General features: G+C 42.2%; 1 protein-coding gene across 2 annotated transcripts in view; it reads left to right on the top strand.

Annotated features, from left to right (window-relative positions):
• Nucleotides 1-16,053, top strand: part of tenm1 (teneurin transmembrane protein 1) — a 179,417-nt gene that overhangs the window by 151,041 nt on the left and 12,323 nt on the right. For both annotated transcript variants that reach the window (XM_073486775.1, XM_073486774.1), the window contains 7 exons: nucleotides 2,930-3,084; nucleotides 5,754-5,837; nucleotides 6,267-6,461; nucleotides 9,435-9,522; nucleotides 11,107-11,303; nucleotides 13,152-13,465; nucleotides 14,308-14,480. In XM_073486775.1, coding sequence (XP_073342876.1) covers nucleotides 2,930-3,084; nucleotides 5,754-5,837; nucleotides 6,267-6,461; nucleotides 9,435-9,522; nucleotides 11,107-11,303; nucleotides 13,152-13,465; nucleotides 14,308-14,480 — 1,206 coding nt within the window. The remainder of the gene's footprint in view (nucleotides 1-2,929; nucleotides 3,085-5,753; nucleotides 5,838-6,266; nucleotides 6,462-9,434; nucleotides 9,523-11,106; nucleotides 11,304-13,151; nucleotides 13,466-14,307; nucleotides 14,481-16,053) is intronic.

Genomic DNA, 16,053 nt, shown 5'->3' with positions numbered 1-16,053 from the left:
AATCCAGCCCCTGACAAGGAGAATGAGGACTAATCTGCCGCCTTTTCAATAAACATGGCGAAATACTCTTAAACAACACATAAACTGGCGTAAATCCTTTCGCCAATGCCAAGCAATAATAGCAGACGTTCTCCATTGTTGTGCTTGTGTGAGGATGAATAAGTCGGCCGTGTCCTGTATTTATTGTTGATGATAGATTGGCAGCTATTTAGAAGCCGCTTGCGCGGACGTAAGACTTGCAGATCCTCAGCATGCATGGGTGTCAGAGAAGCACAGACAAAGGCGAGAGAGAATAAAGGGAATTTAGGATGGAAGTCAATGGAACCAAAGGAGGCGAGAAGAAAGAGTAATATCCAGGGGCAGAGAGGGAGAGGAGAGAAATCAGTATTGAGAGAGAGAGTCCTGGCTGCCTCATCATGTCCTTGTGCAGGATTTATGAGCTCTAAGATCAGGGACAGGTTTAGGGTGCTAGGAGGAGGAATGGGTGCAAAAGTGAAAGGAAAGTGAGAAGGATCCGAGGATGGGAGAAGGTGAAGACTTTCATACATAAGTAGGCTCGGACGGTGCAGTGGGTTGAGACGTTCCTCCTGCATAATGCCAGGTGACAGGAGGAGAAATGGCAAGGCCGAAAGCAAGAAATAAAAAAAATGGGCTGAACAGAGGAAAACAGAGCGCAGACATTATCGAAGGGTCAAAGGGGCAGTGATTTGATTAGCGGTTATAGCACACAGGGCAAGATAGTGGGAGTGCAAGAACAGAAACAAAGCAAAGGGCAACAATGAAAAACAAGTGGAGGGAAGGGGAGCAGAAGGAGTGCAGAAGAAGATCAAGTTAGGGTGGATGGAGAGGAGGGAAACTGGAAGAGGAGAGGAAAGGTGTTGGTGGGGGGGTTAGGCTGCGTGTGTGGTATAATCTGTCTGTGTCAGAGGGATGATGAAGGGGCCAGGAGGGAGAGCTCTGCAGTTCACCTTCTGGCCTCTGGAGGAAACACGCTGACCCTGGCCCTCCCCCTCTCCACCTCCACTCCACCTGCACGATTTATGACTCCCAGGGTCGGCTCAGGGTTGCGCGGTCTGAGGACATTCGTGAATCTAGTTGTGGTGGCAGCATGCTGTGTTAGCATGTGTGGGTGTGTGTGTGTCTTTGAGTGTACACATGTTGAATGAAATCACGTGTAAAGAAAGCTATTGTATGTCAAGGAGGATGAGACCTTAGTGCTACCTGGGGAAAAAGACAATGGTGATTTCTATCCCGGGCTCAGGAAGTGAGCGCAGGCACATCCCCATGTAATCCACTATGACAGAGTTTGGGGGGGGGAGACTGACAGAACCAGAATAAAAATCAAGGCAAAATGGGACGAGATGACTGAATGAGGGATGAGTAGCCGGAGCTGTACTGCATACCGATGGTGTCGCTCCTTTGTCCATTTATGTTATGTTATGCGGGCCCTTGTGCGAGGTCAGATCTCTCTTTGAATCTGTTTGAGAGGGCGTGGGGTGCTGGAAAGCCAGCTAACTGGGTCAATAAGCCCATTATGTTGAGATCCAAAGTAGTTTGTTGATTGACAGAAAAGTAACATAATCAATAACACATTTTTTGTCATTGATTAGGAAATGTCAAACTTTAACTTGATCCAGCTCATCTTCTGCTCACTTTCTTTGTAAAAAACAAAACAAAAAGTGATTTGAAGGCATAACCCTGCAGTCTGGGAAAATATGACGGGCATTTTCCATTTTAAAGCTGCACTAATCAATATTTTTTTATAAACAACGCTTTAAATGACAATGTGTAATGTGAAGGGGTAGCTGCTAATGTCCAACCAAGGCAGTAGCTAATCCTTGACTGAAAGTAAAAATAATCGACTGATGAATCAGGAATGAAAATATTACTTTGTTGGAGCTCATTTAATGTTCCGTGTGTTTTTCTATGGTTTTCCTTTATTTTCGTGATTGATTGTGGCTTAGTCGGATATAAGTAGGCTTTGTCTCCATTAAATCCTTTGAGGCATGCTTAAGATAAAGGGGTATATACATAAACTTGGCATGACTTAATGCAAAACCATAAACAAAATGTTGTTTTAAATGGCACAATGACAGTGAGCCACGTAGCATTGGAGGTGGCAGGTAGGAATACTGAAATATGGCTTATTGTCGCAGATGCTAAGTGAAAGCAATCAAGGAGAATCGGCAGCATACGGTATGAGAGGTGAGGGTTGAGTTGTGGTACATTATTGCTGAAAAGTTGAGTCAAAGGGCAATTCTCTGTATGGAGATGAGACGACGATGAAGGTTGCCCCTCGTCCATAACAGATGATTCATAGTCTGCCCTGACCTTTAATACCTGGACTCACCTCTCTGCCGCTCTCTCTCTCTGCTCACCGCCTACTGCAGAGCTTCACTGCAAGGAGAGTTCGAGTATATGCTGTCCGTGGCAAAACACATTCGCAAAGCAAGTTCACATGTACTGCCAAATACATGGCGAGTGTATGCACACGTTCATACATGCACGTGTGTTTGATCCGTGGATGCACATTTCTAATGCACTTTTGCAAGCGCAAAATGTCAAAAGTTCACTGCGGCACCCCGCTCACATCTAATGTGACAAATAACTTCTTCCTCCAGTTGCATTGTTCTAATCCCTTTAGTGGGCTCTGGAATGGAAATATAATTACATTTCTGTGGTGCAGTGCCTTTGATAAGACAGCCGCTTGCTGAGCTGAATGTCTAACTGAGTTGGATGCCTCTCCGAAGCCCTCTCCTCTCTCCACTTTACTTCTCTCCCTTACTCACTCCTCTCCATCTCTTCTCTCTCTCTCACTCTCATACTCTCTTTCACGTTTTTCTCCTTTTTCCCTTTTGTTCTCTCACCCCCACTCGCTCCCTCTGTCATCTCCAAAAGCTCATTCCGCCTCTCTCTCTCACCCGCCCAGGTATCGCAGTGGATAAAAGAGGTGTTGTCTACTTCGTTGATGGCACCACCATTCAGAAGATTAATGAGAGAGGTTTGCTCTCCACTGTGATTGGCTCAAACGGACTGATGTCGACGCAGCCGCTAAGCTGTGATGCACGCATGGACATCAGCCAGGTAAGCTAATAATGTAGTCGAGTTCAAATACCTGGTGGGAAGCTGGAGCCACACGTTTTGCTCTGAAACAGGCTTCATTCTCAGCCTTTTCTTTTGAACGTTGTTTAGATATCCTGTAGAAATATGAGACTCTGCATGTGTTTTTTTAATTAAAGCAGTAATTAGTGACTGCTTTGTGAATCTATACTGCCCAGCCTCTTCCTTAGAAACTCTTTCTTCTTTAAAGTGGGTGCTGTGTTTCTGAGAGAAAGAGAGAGACAGTGTGCTAGAGACCAAAGACAGTTACTGCACAGGTTTGATCAGCCAGCCTTCAGATCACACTGCTGACTTATATCAGGCCTATTAGAGTAGAAGATGAATTATAGATGAAGTGCTGGCTCTATAGAGGGATCTCTGCCCACACATAGGGATGAACGGAGCCAGTGTATGTGCGTGTATGTGTGTGTGAATATGCGTGTTCGGCCCAGGTATATTCCCAGAGGTGCTCTTATGTGTCTTTAAAGGGGCCCGTGTTACCTCACAACCCCTCCGTTTGTCAGTGATCGGCCTCCGCAGCACGTCCGACTTCGTCCAGTCGCATTCATCCTCCATCTGTGTTTGTTCTTATAAACCGCTGTGACCTCAATGTGTCATCAGTATTGATGGAAACTTCTGTAACTGTGCCGCAGAGACAAATATCACTGCAGTAATTAATGCAAAATGAGCAACCCAGTGTTTGCGTTACAATTGTTTAAAGTAAAAGTTGTACAAGGAAATATAAACTATAATAAATCTACCATTGCTATTGCTGCTTCTAAGCTTCAACTTCAACTTCTTCTGTATGCTACTGACCTGAGCACCTGCTGTAGATCCTATGGAGGTCGATACAAGACCTTTCACAATCTGACATCGCTGTGTTGGTGTTGATCCTGGAACAACATATTTAATGTTGCTCCAGGATCATCATTGCAACTGACCAATCACGTGTTTGTGATGTCATAGCTTAGCAACTCAGGGAAAAAGACGTGGAAGCTAGCTGATGAACACACGAAACACAGATATCAACAACAACATGATACCAACAGCGTTATACTATTGGCTGACAAACCTTGTTAGAAGGAGCTTGCTGTCAAAATTATTACACAGAGACAAACAAAACAATCATTTTTGACTCGAAAAAACATTTTAAAATGATTAACTGACAATAATAATAATGTTTTTAAGGAAAAGAGATACTTTTATTCTGCAGCTTTCTATAAGCTCTGTAGATTCGTCAACATTAAAATGTTCAGCCACTACAGCTTGCAGATGCAGACTTTTTCATAACTTGAGATGAATAACAACATTAATCATGATGTTCTCAGAACAACAACACAAGGATATCAGAAACACCATCTCCTGTTAGCGATTTTAGCCATCTGTCCCTTTTTATACGTTCAACATTTGGAAGGAGTCTCTGTGATGTGAAATTTGAAGCTAACTAGCTAGGCTAACCTAAGCTTCTCTGGGAAAGTGGAAGTTAGATAACCTTGCTTGTTAACATTAGCACTAGGTCCCTTAAGACATTAATTCTATCTCATATTAATTCCACACCTGCTGAGTCATTGTTAGCACACTGTTACACTCCTGTGCATAGGGTGACAAGCTAGCGTTAGCCATCTCTCTTTAAAGTGTCTAGTTTCGGTGCTAAATGACCAGGCAGTCAAAGTTTACAGCGATTGGGAGACACAGAGTACCAAATGTCTGGAGTGATATACTATTTTTAGTGGCTGCCCACACAGATATTGCACCAATATTGACAGTGTCAGTTAGAACCAAAAATTCCCGCCTCCTCCATTTTAAGGCGCGGAGGAGGCACACTGACCAAGTCTCACTACATAAGTTGAAAACACATACCAAGAAAATATCTATTGATTTCTTAGCAAAATTGTGTTTTCGTTCCAATTTGACTTTAATTTGCCAGGCCCAGCTCTGTGTACAGCTCCACTTAACTTGTAAAAGTGATGGTCTGGCATCACTTCAAAGTTCAATATCATGAGCAGGAGAGATTTGATGCGTGTCCTCTTTGGCAAAGGACAGAGTGAGTCCTGCTTGATGAATCTCTCTACCTCTTAAAATGGGATTTCAAAGTGAACCCTCTTCTCTCTCATTTGACAGAGCCTATAATTGGACATGTCAGTGGCAATTTAACATGATCCATTTATTTACCAATCCATCGTCAGAGTCATCAATCACCACGCTGATCCCTCAGACGCGCTGCCTCGTCTCCACAGCTCACAGTTTGAGTGTTTGTTTGTGTGAGATAGACGTGAAGTGATGTGGGTGGCTGTGCGCTATAGTGTAGGTTTGTCTCTCTTTGACCCCCACAGCGTTAGCGGGCAGGGTGTGCTATTTGAGCAGACGGCGATCATGGTTATTGGCTGACATTTGGAACAGTGCCGAGGCGAGCCGGTGTGAGTCTTGAATAAACACAGGGAAGGCTCCCTGCCCGCCACTGACCTTTGTATGAGCAGGGAGGGTCAGGAAGCCCAATGCTATGTTATTAAGGAGATATTATTTGTATCACCTGTAGCTGACTCTGGCAGTTGATACCCTCAAAGGCCTTCATGTTCTTTTGTTCCACTTTATATAAGAAATATAGTTACTGATGTACGGTCTGTGTTTTTGCATGTGTGCGTGTCATTCCACAGGTGCGTCTGGAGTGGCCAACAGACCTGGCCGTCAACCCTCTGGACAACTCCCTCTACATCCTGGACAACAACATTGTCCTGCAGGTAAAGGAACAAATTCCAAAGCTGTTTCCTTGAAAGGCTGGGAACTATATGTAGATGGGAAAGAAAGTGTCATGAAATAATTCTCACAAATTGCAGGGCTGTCACTTTAGGTGCATTTAGTGTGAGTGAAGCCGCGGACATAAAAGACAGGAAAAGAGCACCTTGTTAAAAAAAATAACATGCTATCAACGGTCTCCGTGGAAGTTGTTTTTAAGAAACTGTCCGTCAAGTTTTGCTTATTACCTAAACACTTGTTATCCTTGATTTAATGAATCCTCTGTGTGTCTTGTAAAAAACTTAATGAGTCATTAGATGAAGCAGGTTTCGGTTTGTTTACATTCAGTGCACTGGATTAACAAAGAAATATTGTCAGTGCTTTGTTTCATTTACATTGTTTGTACATTATGGTGTATGTTTTTTTAATATCAGGTATCAGAAGGTCTTCAGGTTCGTATTGTGGCCGGCCGCCCCATCCACTGCCAGGTTCCAGGTATTGACCACCACCTGGTGAGGTGGGCAGCTGTGCGAGCCACCCTGGAGGCTGCGAAGGCCATCGCCTTGTCCCACCTGGGTACACTGTTCATCGCTGAGACTGATGAGAGGCGCATCAACCGCATCCAACAGGTCAACCTGTCACTACAAATACCAAGTTTCTTTTAGCCCATATTTATATATGCACTGTCAGGAGAGGCAAACCAGGGAAATGTTTTGAAATCTGGGAAAGGGGCCCCTGATGGGCACTCATATTGACACATTCTGCATAGACAATATAAACCCAATGAAACATCACATGAAGGCTTTATGTGTTGATGATCACTGGTCTTATAATGTTGGTTATTTACAATACGGCAATGTTGAAGTTTGTCATTAATTTAGGTTTTAATTTTTCTGGATTTTAAAAATTCTTCTAATGTAAACATGGGAAATAAAAAAAGAAAGGTTTGGATTTCGTTAATTCTTTTTTTATGTCAGATTATTTATAAAATAATGATTTTTGCACTACACCCTCCAAATTCTGCAACAGCCACCCTCTTACTGAATTCAGAGTATGTGCCAAAACGTTGCATGCCTATTTGCATGATCACAGAACAAGAGGCCCCTGCAAGAATGTCTGTTACATCTCAAGCAAAGCTGACAAACAGGAAAAGACAGGTGCGATCGACACCAGTAATCCATCCGTCTATATGACTCTAATTTAGCCTCACACTTGATGCATGAGATACCACGTGATACCGACCCGCTGCGGTCTGGTTGTCTGCCGCGTTCACATACGCTGTGCAGCGACAGCAGTGTTCATATTCTGCCTCTTGCACGTTAACATACAAAACTCTGATGCACTCAAATACATCTAAAAGCCTGTTTTCATTTAAGGAAAAAAACATTCTTCTCCATTAGGTCCATTAGCTAGCAGCATGCTACCAAAGGCCCACAGCATTTGGGCACCAGCGCTACAAAGATATTGCCTGCTGGACTCAATCAATAGTCCCTTTGTGGTCAGCAATACCACGCTGAGTCCATGTGGAGGCAGACAGGAACATAAAATGCCTTTTTGATGGAGACCGGCCAGCCATGTTTGATGGGGCAATGAAAATGCTGTCTTGTTTTTTTCTGTGTTTGTCACACCTCTTTTATGTTTGGTATTTCTGGGCTCAAATATATCTTGAATCTCAGAATCATTCAAACAGAAAGTTAAACAAGAACAAAAAAAATCCTCCAGCCTCACAGGACGTTAGAGTTATTCATGAAGGGTGCTAAACTCTCAGCTACAGTGGAAGTTGTCCTTTGAGGATAAACAAAACCGTTTTATGACACTGAACCGCAAAACAAAATTAATGATGATGTGTTGCAGATTTTCTCAGCGGTTCTGATGTGCAATCAACTCATTCAAGAAATTAAATTAGATACAGGAAATTGTGTCACTTGTGAGACAAACTGGCTGCACACAGGTACAGACTGACAATATATTTTGAAAATGACACAGGAATTAAATGCTACATTTAATCTTAAATGACTGAGCTTCATCTTGCACTGTTTTTAACCAGCCAGTCTAATTTTTTACTGATTAAATGTGAACGTGCCTTGGCCACAGTAAGGATTCAGGCATTGCTTCAGCCCTGCTGTTGGTCTGCTCTCATGGTCCAAGCACGTCTGTCTGTCACACACACTCAAGACATTTGGTCGTAACATCAAGCGCCACACACGCATAACCAATATGTGTTGAATTGTATTTTTATCTGGCATAGAGGCAGGAAAAAGTTATTGAATATGCATGGTGTTGAAGCTTTGAGATGAATTAAAATCACAATAATTACATCCCCAATCAGCTCTGTTGTGGCTGTTTTGTTTTGTTTTTTCAATTAAGCACAAATCGCATGAACTTGTTTTCTGTGAAGTAGGCATATTTTTTGAAGACGGAGCCTTTATAGCATAATCCCAAGCAGTGGCAGACTCAGGATGTTTGAGGGGCAGGGGCAAGAAAAATAAAAAGGGCACCAGCATGCAGAAATCATGACACATTTAAGGGCACCTTATAGGGCACTTCCTTATATTTTAGCCCACCAGTGATCACAAAACTTTAAAATCCTATCATTGTCTCTAAAGAATTTGGTCTATAATTTAAATCACAATCTCTTGCTACTATATTTCACCACCTCTGCCACGTTTGTCCTACCACTGTCCTCCTTCTGGATATAGGTAGGCCTTGGACGAGTAGATGACTCCAAAACCTAAAATTAGGAAAGTGTCGCCATATACAATTAATTTTCTATTTCCAGATGCTTGATAAATACAGAGTAAAGTCATTAAACTCAGGGAAAAATGTAGGTTTTCGTTCCACCAGCAGTTGGACTGGTATCGTGGGAAACAGCTAGCAAGCAATGTGTACAAAACCTGCCTACCTTCACAGCTACGTAGTTCTCTAATTAACAAGTTACGTCTTGTTTTCACTCTTTTTTTTTTACGCATTATGCGAAGAACATCTGAGATGTTAATTAATGAGCTTTGGAGGTGCTATACAGTCATGAGAGTGGTATTAACATGTAACTCTGTCTACAGGATAGCTTTATAAAACGTTCCCAACATCCTCCAAGGGATAATAAAGTTGATTGAAAAAGAAAAAATCCAAATCAAGCATATCTTTCTCAATCCTCTTCCAACAGCCCATGCTCCCCTTGGACCAGTTAAGAAGTATCACCCCTCCAAGATACATCAGAATCAAGCTGTTGGTGGAGCAGTTTTCACCCTCGTTTATAGCACTCTCCATCAGGACAATTAGTTTAATTTCCAACAAAGACCCATTTAGGTCAAACACTGAAGATTTTCTTTTTCCTACACTTTTGAGATATCATCATAGATTGCTGGATTGAAGTGCCTGTCGACTCACGCAGCCAAAGAAATTGTTGTCGTTTCCCTCTTATATCATTTTGATGTTATTAATTCGTATTTCCAGCTCAGGTGTTTGTGAAATGCCATCATTATCTTGTCTGTGGCAGAGATTAGACGTAACAAAGGCTGTTGTCGAACATTATCTTCTCTTGAACAACAATCTCCCAGAGCATTTTGGAGCCGTGTGTGACGTTTTTTCTGAACACTTCACAGGTGTCGACCAACGGGGAGATATCTGTTATCTCCGGAGCCCCCACGGACTGCGACTGTAAGATAGACCCCAACTGTGACTGCTTCTCTGGTGGGTCATCAGGCACACGCACACACACACACACACGCACACACACACCCATGCAGGATTAAGTAATGTGACAGTATTAGATTGTGTGTAATAGGATTACAGTACAAAAATCAAAACTGCACTTAAAGGTCATATGAAATCATATCTTTCTTGGCCTGGAAGGAAACAAAACAAGAACATTTTCAAAAGCTTTGACATAACTTAAACGAAGTGAAAAAGTCAGTGTGTCTCAATATTGAGTGATTAAATCTTTCTGCCCGTGTGTCCCTGCTGGCCAGTGATTTTATTAGCAGTGCCTGAGACGAACATTTTCTCTCATCTGTCTCCTCCACTGTTTTCTTCTCTTCCTGAATGTGTCTAAATTATTTAATTCAGATGGAATTTTAATATCTAAGAAGGGCTGTTTTGACTCTCCTTGAGAAATAATAAAAAAAATTATGAAAACAACGTTTATGGAAACGAGGACGATATCCAGCAAAGAAATGACTATCGACAATGTCACAATGGAAAAGTAAGTGAACGTAATACGACATATAAATGTGTGTGTATAGGAGGATGTATCTGTATTGGTAGTCATGGAGAGGCTCCTTCTTGGCAAAAACCTCCAGCTAAATTTCAGTAAGCACCAGCTTGAGAGAAACCTTTCAAATCCATTCAAATGACAGGGAAAAGAGAAAGCTCTCGTCTCGTTTTAACTGGTTGGTGTATCATGGAAGGGCACCTGAAATGTAATAAAGGGAAGAGGGAAAGGACCAAACAAATAAGCAGATGTTCTTTTGACAGTTAGGCCATGCTTTCATTGTAAGTGTCGGAGGATGTGATTTTATCATTTAATTCTGCTCATGAAAATCAGTCGCTTTTCTATTCAAAATGGAGGGAAGTGTCTCTCCCATGCCACAAGCCAATGGGCTGTAACCATCCCTATTTCTTGGGTTGTACTTTGCATATTTTCAATCATGTCTTGCTGTTAACAGATGATTACTCTCTTCAGAGGCTTTCCGTTTCCATCCCTTCACCGTAGACACTCACGCCGTGTCTTTGAACATGCGCACACGTGTGACGCACGCGTTGCAAATACAAACAGGCATGGGCACACGCGCGCACACAAATACACACACACACACACGCATACAAACACACATAATGCGCATGCTGTAAAGAGATAAACTGCCACCCTGCTGCCTGCACAGACCCATCAGAGGCCCGGGGCCTACTGCTGACAGCATCTAAAGGGCTTCACCCGGCTATTATCCCGCTGTGCTACCAAAGACATCTGAATGCATTCAGTCACCCACTACCAACGTCTGATAAGGCTGAGGTCACTATCAAGGTGGTGGTACCAACTCCATTGGGAAGCTATGGTATCCCAACAAGTCAAAGTCCTGAGCCAAACTGATAAACGGTTAAGCGGCACCATGGGATCTCATATTTTGCGAAGCTTGTGTGTACCAGTTGTGACTTCTCTCTTCTCTAAAGAATCATTTGTAATATTCAGTGTGTTTGTAACTGAGGGTGCCTTCACTTATGCCATTTTGTTGATAAAGAGTTCTCATTGAAATGATGCCTTCTTGTTTCTCTTATCAGGAGATGGAGGCTACGCCCGCGACGCTCGTCTCAAAGCCCCCTCCTCTCTGGCCGTGGCCCCCAATGGCACCCTGTATATTGCTGATCTAGGCAACATCCGGATCAGAGCTGTCAGCCCCAACCAGCCTCAGCCGAGCCCTGCCGGACTGGTGGAGATCAGCTCCCCGCTGGACCAGGAGCTCTATCTCTTCAGCCAGGTACACAGTGCCTGAGCTGTGTCTGTAGGACATGTGTATTTGCATGTGAAATATCTAGATACTTGATACTTGAACCGTTATGCATGAATTTTCCTTAATATTGTATAATTTTGTGCTGTTAGTAAGTTTTAACTTAGTCTACATATAACTGGGTGTTCACTATGATTTACACATTACTAAATTAAAACAGGTTGAGCGACACAAACTATTCATACGTAGAGATTTATCGTTACTAAATCTAGTAATTGCCTTGTGTAGGCTAGTGCTAACTGCTGAGAAGCTAACTAAATGAAATAACAAACAAAGCTAACGTTAGCTTGCTAATATGTCGCGTTTGGAGGGAAAGAAAAGGTAACATGGTCAACTTATCTGACCTGAGACTTAATTTAACCCGGTATTACAAAACTTAATGCTAAGACTGAACGACAAAATAATGTCAGCTAAGTTAGCATAATCACATCGGCTTTTCTCATTCTGAACACTACTACTAACTCTGAAACACATATTTCTCCATGTATGAAATATATGAGTAAAACAAAGTAACCTAGATTTAGATAAGACTCGCAGTTAAGCTATATTGTTTTCCCTAAAAGTGTCATTTTTGGGAGTTATGCTAGGCTACATCTTGTGATGCTATGATGACATCCTGTTTATATCAGTAAATACTTAAGTTTCTACTAACTAAGATAGTCCTTACGTTTTAATGGTCCAACACAATTTAATAAATCTTAGTTTGAAACTATGGTAGCTAGTACTAAGAATACTAAGAATACACTCAAACATAGTGTAAACTTATCAAAGAAAAAAATTGTGATGTTTTATGTTGATGTCTAATGAAATTGTAGACAATTAAAGTAATAAATTCTTCAGTCCGTGCTATATTGACTGAGAAATTAATATCTGAGTGAGCCAAAACACTGTCAAATGTATCCCGTCCATAACATCCTCTGCACTTGTATTATCTTCTGCAAGCGGGGTTATGTTTTCGCCCGTGTCCGTTTGTTTGTTGGTTGGTTTGTCAGCAGAATTACACAAAAATCTACTGAACGGATTTCTGCGAAACTTGGACGGAGGATGGGTCTCGGGCCGGAATAAACCCCAGTAACTTTTGGTGCAGATCAGGATAAAGGGACAGATCCAGGATTTTTTCACTTTCTTTAAAATTGTGAGATGAGGCATTTTTCAACATTTTGGTTAATTTATCAATGAATAATGCATTGATCTGGATTCTTTTACTTTATTTATAGTTACGGGGACATTGAATGTTAATAACATTTCTGTAAATGTGCCAGTTTAGTAATCCTGGCTAATTTTCGACTTCAGTCCTTGGGCAGGTGAATTTAAGTGGCTGATTTCTGTGATGCAGATCCAAATAAAAATTTAGTGGATTTGAATGTGTTTTATTTGATATCATGAACAAGGTTTGATTAAAGTAAAAGGGAATGTGCGGCATTGGCGGAGGTATGCACTGACTGTCATTCTAGTTTGGGATGCGAATTTTGCTGTTGGAGTAGCTAGTTTGCAATAAATTCAAAGGCATACTGCACAGAACAGGAGACTAGAAGTCCAAGCTTAAGTAGCCTTTTGTTCTTCCTTGGCACCAACTACGTAAGTATACATGTGAAATGAGGGTGCTGGAAAAACATAAGATTTGGCAGCAGGAGAGCTCAGCTTTCTCTGTCATTACAACACACACTGAGGATTTTACTGCTTAAATTGACTACATTTACCATCAACACTGACATCCACAAGTGGTGAATTTTCCCTCTCGTGGAGTTAAAATAGCGAATACCGGCTGCAATACCCTGCAATACCCTGACAACTCTTTTCTCTTCTTCTCCATGACAGAATGGTTCCCACATGTACACCAAACACCTGATCACGGGCCACTACCTGTACAACTTCTCTTACGGCACGGACGGCCAGCTGTCTGGACTGACGAGTCGTGATGGCCGCGGGCTCCAGGTGAGGAGGGACGCTCATGGAGTGCCTCTCTGGCTGGCACTACCTGGCGGACAGGTGTACTGGTTGTCTCTTAGCAACAGCGGAACACTGAGAAAGGTGTCAGCCCAAGGCCATGACATCGCCCACATCACTTACCATGGCAACACGGGTCTCCTAGCAACCAAGAGTGATGAGAACAGTTGGACCACTGTTTATGAGTAAGTTTTTTTTCTCTGCTTATTGTTCTCTCATCTTTCTTTGTTTTTCCTTTCTGTCCGTCTTCTGTCGGTCTGTCTTTTTTCTTTTTTGTACATCCAAGTATCTTATTTCCTGTCTTTTTCTTTTTCTTTGTTTATTTCATTGTCTTTTTTCTTGATTTTATCTTTCTTTCTTTCTGTTTCTTTCTTTTATCTTTTATTTTTCTTTGTCTGTCATGTCTTTTTTTTCTCTTTCCGTCTCTATATATTTTTTCTTTCTTTCCATTTTTTCTCTTTATTTTTCTTTCTCACTTACTTTTTTCTTTCTTTTTCACTTTTATTCAGTTGTGGTCGGTTGCTTGTTTCTGCATGTGCTGTATTTATAAACAGGCAGTGTGCCTGTGTATTAATGTGAGACAGAGTTTGTGTTTGCGGTGTGAAATGTGAGTGCCATCTGGTGGTAACTAGAGCATCACTGTAGAAAGCTGGACAGACTTCTTCTTTCAGTTGAGTCTTTCTTGAAATGACTGATTAGCTGAAGAATGACTCTGCAACACTTTGATCACACACAGTCAGTATCACACATATAGCAGGCACACACAAAAACACATCTGTCTGAATTATTCACCACTGCCGACCGAGCCTCTGTCTCAAATTCCACAGCTGGATAATTACACATATAAATCATAGCTGACACTTACTCTGTGCCGATGTTTGTGTATGAGAGGCGAGAACGAAGCGATAGTGGGAATGCATGCACGTGTCTATGTACCAATGTATGGCTGCATTCATTTGTCCAAGAGCGGCAGTTATCTGCGTGTGTTTGTGCTTGTACATCATCCTCTCTGCTGTTATTCTCCAAGGTACAACAGCGAAGGCCGTGTGACCAACATCACCCTCCCCACTGGTGAGGTTAGCGGTTTCCACGGCAACCTGGAGCGCTGGTCTCGGGTGGAGGTTGAGGCGTCCAACCGTGAGAACTTCGTCACCAGCACCAACCTGTCTGCCAGTGACACCATCTACACGTTCAGACAAGGTACAGCATCATGGCGCGTTGTGTGGCGTTGTCCCTCCTCAGAGGTCAACTAGGGACTTTGGTAGACTGTGGGAGGACAGTGGAGTTTACACAGTGACAAAATATGGGGGCACTGGTGTGATGTGTGCATGTATTCACGGGTTGACAAGCAGGAAAGATTGTAGCCTCCCCATGATGAATCTACGCCCATCTAGTTTACCACAATACCAGGCCAGGCCGCTTATGACTCATCTGGGGGGGACTAAAGCATAGGCAGCATAACACGGATGTATATGGAGGACAGACTGTAAGGTTATAGTGATGTTTAAACATTTATGACTGGCAAACTGCAATAGCGTGGCTGTTATTCTGGTCAGGTCAGACAAACTGACCTGTGCTCCTCCTTCTTCATCGTGTGCACAGAAGATTCACAGCTTTGGAAAGGGGTTTAGACTTTTCTTTCCTATGAATAATTCACAGATAGATCTGATATGACCTCCTTACATAACCAGACTAATGGGTAGTATGAAAAAAGTGTTTTTTATTTATTTACAAAAAATAAATAAAGATTCAGATCCGACTGACGTGTGAAACGTCTTAACGACCACAGGAAAGAAACGGGGAAGAGGGCAGAGATGAGAGGGGGAGAAAATGAGAGTGGAGTGGAGAAGCCGCTCATGGGAGCAGTTTCTTCTCATGCCATCCCTTTAATTGCTTTCTAGCAGTTGTCACAATGACAGGACTGCAGGGAGAGTGAACCTGCTCCAACACACACAAATGCACTCGCACACACGCCAGCGCTACAGTGTGACAGAGCTGCCAGGGAAGAGTCGAAATGACCCCCTATTTTAGAGCAGCCCCTCCTTTTACTTCCACCACCCACAAATTCACTGTGTCTATTCCTGCCTCTGAGGCAACAATAACCATATGTACAGAAAGAGGGTTTATAGTGGTGGAGGGAATAGAAGTTACTACTCAGTTTATTGGGCGCATTAAGTTTTATGATTAATATATAGTTTTATGATTATTTTTGCATTTTCTTTATTAATTGTGTTTTAGAAATGATAGAGGCTTGTGACAAAGGGATGTCGGTGTGTGTGTACTGTCTGTATGAAATCCTACTCAGAGCAATATAGAAATGAAAGAACAGTTTCTGAGAAACCTTTGCAATGTGTGAAAAGCTGTCATGGCCAAACAACTCCTTTACTACCTCTTTTCTCTCACTCTCTCTTCCTCTTTTATTGCTCCCTCTCTCTCGCTCACTATCTGTGCATCTGCCTCTCTTTTTCAATAGATTACAGTTTTTCTGAAGGTACAATAGCAGATACAGTACAGCGCTAATGTTGCAGAGAACATTTTAAAAAAAAGAAAAATACTAAGCACCAAGAATTAGCAATTAATTCCAACAAAGCACCTTTACAAGAAGCCAGACTCGTATTCATTGCATTCATGCAGTCTGCTGTTATGTCTCATTGATTCTTCTCAAGACGGTTTTCATGAGACAGTAACTGATGTTTGTCACCCTTTTTTTCACCTGTCGCTGCATCTTGCATCTTGTGTGAATGTGTGGTTTTCTTTGCCTTCGTGCGTGTGT

This window comes from Pagrus major, chromosome 18, assembly GCF_040436345.1.
Source record: "Pagrus major chromosome 18, Pma_NU_1.0".
NCBI classification, from domain to species: domain Eukaryota; kingdom Metazoa; phylum Chordata; class Actinopteri; order Spariformes; family Sparidae; genus Pagrus; species Pagrus major.
This window is presented reverse-complemented; position numbering and strand designations above follow the sequence as displayed.